Genomic DNA, 13,016 nt, shown 5'->3' on the forward strand with positions numbered 1-13,016 from the left:
CTCAGTACAGGAATTACAACTTATCTTTCATGTGTCATTTATTAACTACATAGTCCATTGAGTTTTACCCATGTACAAGACGAACAGAGCAGTTCAATTCAATTTATTGAAAAGGGTAAAAAGCAACAAAAATAACAAAACAGTACAAACACTAAGTCAATTTTGTTTGCCCAATGCTAGCAAACATATCTTGAACCAAAACACAGCTACGTTTTGGCAGATGCTTAACAAGTTGCAAAATATCAGTCCAATGCAAATACAGGCCTGATATAGCAGTCAATCCAATTGATCATCCCTGTCTTATCAAGACAGATAAATTCTACCAGACATAAGATTCTCATTACATCGTACTGCACCTGATGGAGGGTGGAGAATAGTTTTAAAGGGTGAAGTTGAATGAGCAGCCAATTGCCAACCTATGTTTACCACATGCTTCGTGCAATTAAGTATCTCCACAACAACGGGGTCAATCACAAACATTGACCCCGTTTGTACTATCTGTATACAAACATGTAATGTTTGTTTATCTTCCTATAGAATGTATTTCTGAAATGGAGTCCTATCATTTTAGAATGAACCCCTTTAATTAATTTATACATTTTAACAAACGACTGAAATGATCAACGACGATCGAATTTGGGGCCTATTACAAATACTCATCAGAAATTGAAGACTGGAATCAAAATCATGCCGACACTATGATCACACTCGCTTCATTTGGGGGAAAAAAAAGGTGATCTTAGTGTCAAGATAGTTTGGGGGAAACTTGCTTCATGATAAGTGCAACAAAGTAGAGCTGGGCAATATGTCGATATAATGTCGATATAGTGATATAAGACTACAATGGGATTTTGGTTATCGTAATATTGCTTGTAAGAGCAATATGCACCCAGTTAAATTCCTTTCATGTGAACATGCTGCTTGGTCATCATAATCACATTACTAATGATCTTTTATCAAAATTGTCTCGTGTGTAAATATATCTTCTGAAAGCACCAATAGGGGCAGTGTCCACAGAAAGCATCTTTTGAGCGGCAGAAGGCTTTGGAGCTCATGTTCAGAGCGCTACACGTGCACCAAACGCCTCCACTCAATGTTTGCCCCTTGTGAGCATGTCCCTCCAACCCCCTGAATAGGAAAGTGACATTGATGAGCGGCGCTTCTCTCCAAAAGGTTGAACTTTTAACTACTTTACCTAAGAAATTCTGGACACCGAGAGCGATGAACAGCAACGCGTGGCACTGCGAAGAGGAGCGCTCCTAATACATCTTTGACAGAGAAATGCAAGAAAGAAAAAGGCGCTGGCAGCTCACAAAAGGCTTTCTGTAGACACACAACCCCATAGTCATTCCCAAAATACCATCACATTATCGATAGAGGTATTAGGTAAAAAATATATTCTGTCAATATCGCCCAGCTCTACAACAAAGAGTGAGCAAAAATGTCAGACGACGGCAACTTGCATGTGTGTGTGGTCCAACGTGAGGTACGGTTTTGTCTAGGTGGTATTGAATGTGAACAAGCAGCAGAGGCTATAATATAAGCCTAATTTATACGTGTCATGCTGGTGTTGTGCAGCGAAAATAGCTGACCCACAAGCTCAGTGTTGTGTTGTGAGCTTGTACACCGTCTGATTTTCGAGCGTGAAACCGGCACACAGGTATAAATTAGGCTTTATAGTTACTGCTGACAGGCAAAAAACCCATGTAGCTCCAAAAGGCAGGTTTTCCAGGAATTAAGAGCTACTTTAAGAGCAGTGTGGGTTTTTAAAGGTGGGAGGTTCTGATACCATGAAGGTTACTTTATACACAGATGATCAACTCCAATTCAAATGAACAGAATGGGGGGAAAGAGAAAAAACTGGTTGAGTTACATGGTGTTTTTGTCCAACAGCAGCATTATATCCATCGTGGTCAAGGGTTCAGAAATGTGCCATTTATACCTTGTTGTGGACTATAGGGGGTTGTTCAAAAAAGTTAAACAAGGTCATTCACGGACTCTCTGTTAACACTTTTAGCTGTCCCATTCGACTAATGCTTAATGTGAACTCCTCCATGCCAAAAGCTGGGGTTTTGTTAAAACTTTACTAGAATTATTTCCATAGTTAGCAGGCTGAAGCCTAATTTGTACTTAGTTGCGAACTTGCGATGCAACGCGCTGAGAGCTTGTAGATTGGCTATTTTCGGCGCACAACTTAGTATAAATTCTCCTCCAGACACACCGGTACTGCTTTCAGGACCAACCCCTCTTGGACTATTCTGGGTAGTTGTACACAAAATAAATATAAAAACAGGGTGCTGGTGTACGTCTGCCCCTTTCTTTCAGCTCATGCTCACGCACACACTCACATTCGAACATGCATACTCCCACCCCACCCCAGTTAAAACTGCCAAGTCCCAGTGTTCATCGTCAACATCCGTCCCATCTTCATTGTGTGTTTCAACCTTCAAGCCATGGTCACTGTATCTGGAAAATGAGAGAGCATTTCACATATACCAACATATCTTGATATATAGACACAACTCAAAATCTCCACCTCAAGAGTAATATGTAGCTCGGGATGGGTATCGTTGGGGGGCATACTGAATATAAATTAATAAACTAAAATAATAATAAGTATTTAACCCATTAAGACCTGGAACTGTGTCATTTTTAGATTTTAGCAAAAAAGCATTATTTTACACTTTGGGCTATTCAAAAATAGCAGATATACAAGCTCATAGCGCGGCACCGAGTGCCGCGCTATGAGCTTGTAGATCTGCTATTTTTGAAAATTCGTGAAAATGTGTGCAAATCTTTCAATATATATATTTTTAAAGCGAACATTTTTAACTCAAATCTTTGCTTCTGGGGGGTTCCTGGAACAACATATTTTGATGGGGGTCCACGGCCAAATACATATCATTTTGGGGGTCCTTGACATGAAAAATATTGAGCACCACTGATATAGAAACATACGTTTTTCAGAAAATTGTTGGGATTTAGGAGACATGTAGAATCGGCTTCAGGTCTCAATGGGTTAATATAATAAAACAATATTTGAGATAAACGAGGCTCAAGCAGCCTAATCCAGAAGAGATCTTGGACAGACATAATGTTGGTATCAAGTTTGGTCACCGTAATTGATTAATCAACTATAAACTATATATATCTATAAAATAAGTACTCTAGTAGTACAGTCAATCTTCTTACCGAGCTTTTGGTCCAATCTAGGCAGTGGTGGTTTATGCCTGAACATCAGCCAGCTCGGGGGGCATGGGGGACTTGGGATGTTTATTTTCAAAGTGCTGTTTGAATGTCTTGGGGTCAGGCATCAGTGTCTGGATTGGAAGAGAAAAAAAAACATTAGTTTCTATACCACCACAGCAGAAATCTTCCCAAGTGCTGTTTAAGCAACAGCCTGAGCCCATACGAAGTTGATAGTATTCCACTGCACCCTGAAAGGCTTCAGACTTCATATTTACATCACATTGATGTAGATAAATGTCTTTCGAGTGGGCCCTGATCCAGAAAAGGTTGAGAACCACTGCGTTACAATAGATAATCCTGTCAATCATTTTGCCTCTGTAGCAATAACTGCTATTATTGCTACAAATATTAATAATTGTATATAAAAAATACCAAATATTAAGAGATTTTTTATACCAAATTAAAGGATTAATTCAACATAAAAATATAGATTTTTTTAATTCCCATGATGAATAAATATCATTATTGCCACACCTCTAATGTCCCAACAGTTTTCAACAACAGTGTGCATTCTAAATGACATGTGTTGTTTTCAATGTTTCACAATTAGTAATGTTACTCACCCTGCAGACAGGACAGGTGTGTACCAGGGCCGCCGCCGCCGAATTCTTCGAATCAGCCTGCCCCTTCTTCTTGGCTAATGCCGCCTTGGCAGCCTTCTGCTGGGACTGAATCTTCTGTTGCCCACGTGCCATGGCCCTTAGCTGCGGATTGGAAACAAGATTAGCAATGTTACTTCACTTAAATCAAATTCTGAAGAGTTTCCCTTTGAGGTCAATTAACAGTGCAGTGCACAAATACCAACATTTGAATTTCACTTACTAAACGGTGACAACACAAAAATAAAACAGAATTCTGAATAAAGAGTTGGCTGTTTGTGTAACGTCACAGAGTGAACCACTTCCATATAATCGCTTCCGACTCACGAGGTCACTAAATATTTTTGAGCTGACGTGATGTGTGTAAATTGTAAGCTTAGCTTACTTCATATGCCTTGTTTAAAGCTGTGGACTAGACATACCACTCACCACTGCCATGCCCATGTACAGTGTGTCAATTCATCCAGACTTTTTAAATGGGGATATATTAACTTGTTAAACTTTCCAAATCCTCCAGTCTTCTTAATTCATTTATACACGACTACTGGATATTAGATTACTCAGGGTTATCAAAACAAATATCCAAACAAACCAAAAGGTTTGAACAGTTCATTCATGTTAACTTTTAGCGCAAGTTAAGGTGGTGTTCATTGTAGCTGACGGTGGGTGGGTGGCGGAATCAAATATGGTCAATTTTAGTGATCGGCATCACGAGCCGACGCCTTCCAGGAGCATTTTTACTAATGTAATAACATAGTGGCTCTCAAAGTGTGGTCCGGCCCCATGCCCATGGGTCATTGAATGACCGATACTAGCTGTAGAATACAACTCTCGTAGACTTATTTATGATTCTGACGTTTTCAATCTACGAGTTGTAGGGTTCACCCCCCATGGACACAGGGACTTTCAGCACTATACCCCGTAGACACTCCAAACATGTACAAATTTAAAATAAAGGTGCCTACCCCCACGCCCCAAATGTTAACTCTCGCTACGGGGTAGTAGTTTAATGTAATAATCCATATCTTTCAATAAAGAAGTGTTTTAATGCCGTCTGTGGCCGAACGCCATTTTTTTCGTTTACTTCCCGTTTACATTGAGTGTAATTCCGTGTTTCACCAGATGGGCGCGTCACTACCGCCCATTGGGAACTTCCGACAGAATCGGCCACAGACGGCATTTAAACACTTCTTTATTGAAAGATATGGATTATTACATTAAACTACTACCCCGTAGCGTGAGTTAACATTTGGGGCGTGGGGGTAGGCACCTTTATTTTCAATTTGTACATGTTTGGAGTGTCTACGGCGTATAGTGCTGAAAGTCCCTGTGTCCATGATGGGTGAACCCTACAACTCTCGTAGATTGAAAACGTCAGAATCATAAATACGTCTACGAGAGTTGTACTCTACAGCTAGACCGATACGATCAGTGGTGGAAAAAGTACTCACATGTTTTACTTAAGTAAAAGTATCAATACAGTCATGTAGAAACACTCTGTTGCAAGTAAAAGTCCGGAATTCAAAATGTACTTGAGTAAAAGGTACAAAAGTATTGGTATCAAATGTACTTAAAGTACCAAAAGTATAAAGTACTTTATTAAGTATTTGCTTCTGATGTGTAGTGGAGTATAAGTAAAAGTACTGATAATTGGAAATACTCCAGTAAAGTAAAAAAACGCAAAATTATGCTTAAGTACAGTACTTGAGTAAATGTAGTTCGTTACTTTTAATTACACCACTGGTTAGGAATAGGATGGAACCAAGTGGACCCTTAAATAACGGTAAGGATAAAACACAGGCCTTTCTCCACCGGCACCGCCTTGCTAACCTTAGCCGTTTTTAGCTAAAACAGCTACGATAACAAGTTACACCAGGTTTTTTTTTTTTACCGATGCTTTACAAAATATTGAACTAGGATTAAAGCGGATTCCTGCGCAGTGAGATATTAAGTATTACACAAAGTTATTGTGTGATACAGGCACTCTTATTTGAATTATATTTACCTTCGAGTAGCTGTGTCTCGCTTTGCTCTTCTGTCGTTTCCCTTCTGGAAACTAAAGAGAAAGAGTCATACAAAATTTCAAGAGGGTGAAAATGCATTACTAATTCCTTGTAATTGTACCGGTGTTCATGTACTGCGCCCCCTAGCGGCTCGGCGGCGAACTGACACCTTTATGGTCTGGAGATCTTAGTGTAATTTGATTGTCAATTGGAATTGACTTTAAGAAAAGTGTTTTTCTGATTTTCTTTTCAGAACAAAAATCCAAAAATGGCATTGTTTCTTTCTTTACCCATTTTAAATTTGTAGTTTTTCTGAGTAAATGCAGTTGTTTAGTTGTTAGAGTTTAGTTTAGTCCCTTCTGCTGTGCAAGCGAAATGTTGAGCTCCATATTTAACCCCTTATAGCCTCTAGTTTTAGTGAAAGTGACCTTTTTGATTGATTGAATACGTTATCAGTCAGAAATGTAAAACAGCACGTGGTACAGTCAGACTGTTGAGTTACAACTGTACTAATAGGCCTACTGCTTTTTTCTGTCTAAACCGGAGGGGGGGGTGATAAAAAGATTATATTATACAGTAAAATAAAAACATATCTACTACACATGAGTGGTGTAAAGTAACTAAGTACATTTACTTAAGTACTGTACTTAAGTACAATTTTGAGGTATTTGTACTTTATTTGAGTATTTCCAAATTCCAATACTTTTACTTCTACTCCACTACATCTCAAAGGCAAATATTATACTTTTACTCCACTACAATTATTTGAAAACTTTAGTTACTAGTTACTTTTCAGATGTAAATTATGATGTTATGAAAGACACATTAACCACTTTAGCCCTATTTTATACATAAGCTATTTGAAAATAGCCGATCTACAAGCTCACAACAATCGCGACGCGTTGTGAGCTTGTAGATCTGCTATTTTCAAACATTTTTGTACTTTTACTTTTGGTAGCCTACTTTAAGTACATTTTGATGCCAATACTTTTGTACTTTTACTCAAGTACATTTTTCATTCTGGACTTTTACTTGTAACAAAGTATTTCTATATTGCAGTATTGGTACTTTTACTTAAGTAAAGAATTTGAGTACTTTTTCCACCACTGAATTGGCATAGACCAACAGGTACAGTATGATTACAGCACGACATGCTGTCAGCTTGTAAATCTGCTATTTTTGGCAAAGTCCAAAAAATAGGTTTGGTGTAGAGAGACGTCTTGATATTATACTGTTTAGACTGAGGAAAGGTTCTTGGATTACCTATGATGCTAGATTACTATTTCTATGCATTTGACGTATTACCTCGTGTTTACCTTGCTTACTGTGAGTCGCTCTGGATTAAGAGCGTCTGCTAAATGCCTAAACAGTGAATTGTAGAGAAATAGGAGCAGAACCATGTACAGAGCCAAAGGTCAAGTTTTCCTAAAAGTATTTCATGACCGCCAGCGGTTCCGGTAGGAGACACAAAGGAAGCTCTTTTTTTTGTCTCCTACCGGAACCGCTGCCGGTCATCAAATTGTTGGCTTAGGAATGCAACAAAAACAAAAAACATATCCATGAATTCAAGTCTCCATGGAGTCATTTTTTGGGGTCATTTTTTTTTGTCATTCTTTAACATGAATCCAACATATTGATAGAAAACATGATACTGACTCAAGGGAGGCAAACAGACTCTCAAAGCTCCTGCACTGTGCAGTTAGGGGGAATAAAATGGACCATTGCAGCGTCAATGGTCCTTCTAATTCAAAATTGATCCCACAGGGAAAATTCAGTTTTACCCAGCTGATTGCTACCCACAAAGGAGCAGCTAGGAGCTCAGTGTCTTTCTCATGGACACGATCACATTGCCAGGCTCAGGATTTGAACCCAGGACTTTCTGTTTCCTAGGCAGGCTCTCTACCCATTCAACTATGGCCACTCCTTTGAACAACACAGTGGTTTTCAAACTCCTTCATATCAAGGACCCCCAAATTGATATGTATCCACAAAATAAAGATCTGAATAGTACTTTCAAAAGTATTCAATAGTATGCCATATGTACAGAGAATCTTAACAGAATTAACGATTGTACTTGGATGGATTCATCACAATAAAGCCAGAGGCTTGTTTTCATTGTGCTCCATAAACTTTCAAACATCTAGAGATTCTAGACAAGCAACAGCACAAAAACAAAACTCTGTATTTAGTTTGTATCGTTGTTTGTTGTCACTTAAAGCAGAACAAAAACTGGGCTGGAGCAGGCAGCATGGCAGCTCAGCCCACTGTGTTGAACATTGTCTACATGATCCAAAAGTCATGGGTTCAAATCTTCCTGCTCCTTTACTCTGAAGCATGTTTTGAAGACTAACATCCAGGAATACACATAAAAGCAGTGCAGTGGATAGTTGGTGGACACCTGTCTGGTCTCTATAAACAGGGCCACCGGTTCAAGTCCAGCCTAGGCACTGAAGCCAATACAATTAAGTTGGGGGATTATGGCAAGTTTTGGCAACAATAACTACACCCACCTGAACTTTTATGTAATTATCATGAGAGGTCAAACAATTAAGAGAGGCCACTTCCTGAACTGTTTGATGTTGGTGCTGCTACCCTGTGTGTGTGTGTGTGTGTGTGTGTGTGTGTGCGTGTGTGCGTGCGTGCGTGCGTGCGTGCGTGCGTGCGTGCGTGCGTGCGTGCGTGCGTGCGTGCGTGCGTGCGAGCGAGCGAGCGAGCGAGCGAGCGGTGAGTGTGTTTGTTTCTGGGTGCTGCTGTCTGCTGCCCACTGTTCTTCTCAAACTAAGCTTGTTTATTCACACGTGTGATTTATTGAATACTGCTACCCACGGTTAAATGATTGGAATGCTGCCAGCCCGGTAGGTAGCGCTCACTAACACAGGGGTCCTTGTGGCTTGAAAAACAAGACCCCAGTTACCTTCCACTAATAACATGAAGAACGCGCACACACACACACACACACACACACACACACACACACACACACACACACACACACACACACACACACACACACACACACACACACACACACACACACTAATTAGTGTCATCATCATTAGTGTTGATTGAAATCAAACTGGGATATAAATAGAAGGCAGGTGAGAGATGCCAGGGTGGATCACTTCAGAATGGAACCTGTCCCCTCTGCTGCAGGTAAATACAAACTGTTTGATGAAAATGACATCTTTTTAGTCTGAATATTTAACATTATTGTTTAAGAATTGGTTTGTAGCCTAAACTAACTAAACTACAACTACTAAAACCAACTCAATCAGTTGTTTTCAAACTTTTCCATATCAAGGACTCTCCTATGACAGGGACCCCAATGTATTTGGTTGCAAATAATATAATATTTGGTTCTAGAGATCCCCAGAAGCAAAAAGTTTGAGTTACAAATGTTTGCTTAAGAAATATATATTTAAAGGTTTGCGCACATTTCATGATTTTTCAAAAATGGCAGATCTACAAGCTCATAGCGTGGCACTCGGTGCCGTGCTATGAGCTTGTATATCTGCTATTTTTGAATAGCCAAAGTATTAAAGTGGCTTTAAACCCCCTGGGGGTGAGAACCAATGGCCTACACAACTGAACTGTCTTGTCTTTTCTTTCCAGAATCTGAAGTTGACCAGAAGAAGACATCTTGAGGACATGCAGGTGGCTGGAGTGACAGAGGAAGACGCAGATGGAAACGGATGATCTGCTGTGGTGATCTAGGTTTCTATATCTATGGCTGTTGCTGCAGCGTGTGCAGTGAAGATGGCAGAAAGGTAGGAACTATGATGATGTTGCTGCAGCGTGTGCAGTGAAGATGGCAGAAAGGTAGGAACTATGATGATGTTGCTGCAGCGTGTGCAGTGAAGATGGCAGAAAAGTAGGAACTATGATGCTGTTGCTGCAGCGTGTGCAGTGAAGATGGCAAAGGTAGGAACGATGATGATGATGCTGCAGCGTGTGCAGTGAAGATGGCAGGAAGGTAGCAACCATTTTGCTTGTTGTACGCTATCTTTACTGATCTGTGATAATTGAATGCTTTTGTCAAGTTTCGCGTCAATTGCGTTGCGTCATCTGAAAAAAAATTCTGCGCTACTCATTTACGGATGAATATGAAGAGAAGACAGCTCAAAGTAAACACTTTTTTTTTTTTTCGACTGCTAGATTAGGGAGGTCACTTGCGTTGTGCCATTCGCATCATTAAAAAAAAACTAACGCAACAAACCAAAAATAAGGCGCTGGTCTGGTTCTCCTGGTTTTACTAGGACAGGGTTCGATTCCCTGTGGTGCCCTGCTCATGGTTTGCGTTGCATTTACATTTCCCTGGTTTATTGGCACTCGCGTTGATTGGTTACATTATTATTGGGGGGGGGGTACAGTGTTCCGTTCACCAATCCTCTCCCATCACCTGCAAGGAATGCACTGCACCTTCCATCACCATATGTCCTGAGACTCTTGTTCAGATCTACATTCTGTGTTCAGACTGAACTGTTCAGACTTTCTTTTTTTTTATACATGGAATGATGGGGTCATTTCCACATGCAGTAATCTTATGTTAAGCACACTAGGTTAGAGTGGCCTGCCACCCCCTGTACTTTTGTCCCTGTTGGCTTTTGTGACTCATTTGCGAGCCACGGCCATCATTCGCGTACTGTTATCAGGATGTTATCACAGTGAGCTATTGTGCTTGTTGCCTAATAAAGGCCAAATGGTTTTATCACAAAAAAGCCAGGGCTTGTTTCCATAAACATTGAAACATCTAAACAAGCAACAGCACAACAATGCAAAAACAAAATAATTTTAACTGCATATATTTTGTTATTATCGTCCCATTACTTGAAGCAGAAAAACTGAAGAGTAGCAGGCTGCATGATAGCTCATTGTGTTAGGACAGTGTCTGCATGGTCCAAAAGGTCTGAGTTCAAGTCCTCCTGCTTCTTTACTCTGAAGCATGTTTTGAAGACCAAGTGCCAACGTCCAGAAACCACACTGAAAAGCACTGAAGAAATGTGTGGAGGTAGGGCAGCGGATAATTGGTCTTTGGCATCGAAAGCCACACGGCTTGTCGGGCCACAGGTTCAATTCCCGTCTCGGCAAGTAAGGCGCACAGGGTTGTCCAGCCATGGCAGGCACCGAAGCCAATACTCATCGATGTACTTCGGTACAGTGGGGCTGGGGAGCGTTTAGCTCCCCGGTGTTTCCACACAGTAACATTGAGGGGTTATGGCAACACAAATAACACCCACCTGACCTTTTACGTAACCACAGTAACAATGTCAATTAGGTGAGGTCACTTCCTGAACTGCACTCCTCAATCCTATCACTGTTGTGTTGTGGTGTTCTCAAACTAAACGTGTTTATTCACACTTGTGATTTTATGAACCACTGTAATACAGCCAGTCCACTAGATGGCGCTCACGTGCTGTCTTTTGGGTTTGTTTGTGGGTTCAAGTGTGTTGTGCATGACGTCACATCCAGGTCAACAGTCTGTTCTGCAAGTGTAGTTTATGTTTAGATATCAGATCTATAAACACACTGAGCGGTGAGTTGCATTGTTTTGTAAAAATGGTTACAAGATAGATCCTGCATCGCTAACGTCAACATGTTTTTTTTCCTAGCCATGGTTTACATGACGCTTGTCAAGCGTCATGGAACCACTTGTTCCTGGTTTGCGATTTTTTAAAAAACATTTACCACCCATACATCTACATTAATGTTCAGATTTCAAATATAAAGTGCTGACCCCACGGTCACGGATGTAACAAGTTGAAGCGCATGGGTCTAAGTACCCGTATGTTCAATAAAAAGCTTTTTAATCCGATTGGTGGACATTGGTGGACATTTTCTCCGACTTTTCAACTACGCGACCCTATCGGTTAGGAGGTGATTGCACTCTGAAAATATAATAAAATTAAAATGGCCGCGGATCGGATTAAAATGCTTTTTATTAAACAATACAGAAGATACGGGTACTTAGACTTGGGCGCTTTAACTTGTAACATCCGTGGCCGTGGGATCAGCACTTTATATTAGAAATGTGAATAGATGTGGCAGTTGTAAATGTAAAAGATTCGCAAACCAGGAACAAGTGGTTCCATGACTGTCATGTTTCAGGGCTAGGTTTTTTCCCACAGCAGTGACAAACCGCTCCCCCTACTGGAGAGGAGCTACGCTCCCCCTACTGGAGAGGAGCTACAACCACACAACATCTCTAAGGTCTTCCATACATCAAATGGATTCTTATGCCAAAATATTTTACTGCAAAAGTGTTTAAATGTTTATTGATGTTTATTGATGTATTGTTATTATACACCTCTAAACTAATGCTAAATGCATTTTTTACGTAAAAGTGTCAATACTGCAACGTAGAGGTAAGGTCCTTGCACACTGGTGCGTCTTTTCGTTGCGTTTTATTTTTTTTCATTGTTTTTTAAATTTTTTTCATTGTTGTAAAAAAAACGCAACGAAAAGACGCACCAGTGTGCAAGGACCTGTACTCTAGTAAGTAAAAGTCCGGAATTTGCGTGGGCTTTGCGACACTGTGAGCTTGTAGATTGGCTATTTTCGAAATGTATGTTTTGTCATATTAATCCACAATACTTGTAGTGGAGTAAAAGTACAATTTTTGCCTCTGAGATGTAGTGGAGTAGAAGTAAGTGTACTTATACTTTACATCCCTCTACACATCATCAGGGTACCAACGGACTTTTACTTGTAACAGAGTATTTTTTTCTTATATTTATGTACTAGTACAATGGTGCTAATTGTCTTCAATTCATAGAGATAAGCAAATGGATTCGGATAGCCTACAGGAAAAATGGGTACCTCGATGTAAAATTGTCTATTATTTCCTCAAAATGTAAATATATCCATGATTAGACCATGCACAGTACGTACATCATTATCAGACCTAAATATACCCTTCAACTTCTTGTTTATGCCCAAAATATTTTAAGAAAAAAGGTTTTTGTAAAGACTTTAGAAATATTAGGCCTTAATTGTTGAATGTTCTAAACATGTATACATTACTTATTCCAATTATGATTTTTTTTTAGAATAACAATGCTAGGGTTCAAAGTGTAAAGTTTTCCTCTTGGCATACTGTATCTTATTTACATAATATGCTTACCGTAATATGATGTAAAGTGCTATACATTAATGTAATTCAGGGGTG

General features: G+C 39.9%; 1 protein-coding gene across 1 annotated transcript; it reads right to left on the bottom strand.

Moving 5' to 3' along the window:
• Nucleotides 1–88: 88 nt before the first annotated feature.
• Nucleotides 89–5,916, bottom strand: LOC308094612 (zinc finger protein 706). The gene is made up of 4 exons (XM_080441373.1): nt 5,854–5,916; nt 3,813–3,953; nt 3,193–3,320; nt 89–2,466 (listed from the first exon to the last, which is right to left on the bottom strand). The coding sequence occupies exons 2-3, from the start codon at nt 3,942–3,944 to the stop codon at nt 3,225–3,227; spliced, it is 228 nt and encodes a 75-aa protein (XP_080297499.1). The 5' UTR covers nt 3,945–3,953; nt 5,854–5,916; the 3' UTR covers nt 89–2,466; nt 3,193–3,224.
• Between the last annotated feature and the right edge of the window lie 7,100 nt (nt 5,917–13,016).

The sequence above is a fragment of the Gymnoscopelus braueri genome (genome assembly GCF_963280865.1).
Source record: "Gymnoscopelus braueri genome assembly, chromosome: 11".
In the NCBI taxonomy this organism is placed as follows: Eukaryota; Metazoa; Chordata; class Actinopteri; order Myctophiformes; family Myctophidae; genus Gymnoscopelus; species Gymnoscopelus braueri.

What these genes read in the sequence shown, in the direction of transcription:
- LOC308094612 (XM_080441373.1), bottom strand. Translation starts at nt 3,944, where the DNA reads ATGGCACGTGGGCAACAGAAGATTCAGTCCCAGCAGAAGGCTGCCAAG. An exon ending in ACACCTGTCCTGTCTGCAGG is followed by an intron (nt 3,321 to 3,812) that starts GTGAGTAACATT and finishes CTTCCAATCCAG; the next exon opens with ACACTGATGCCTGACCCCAA.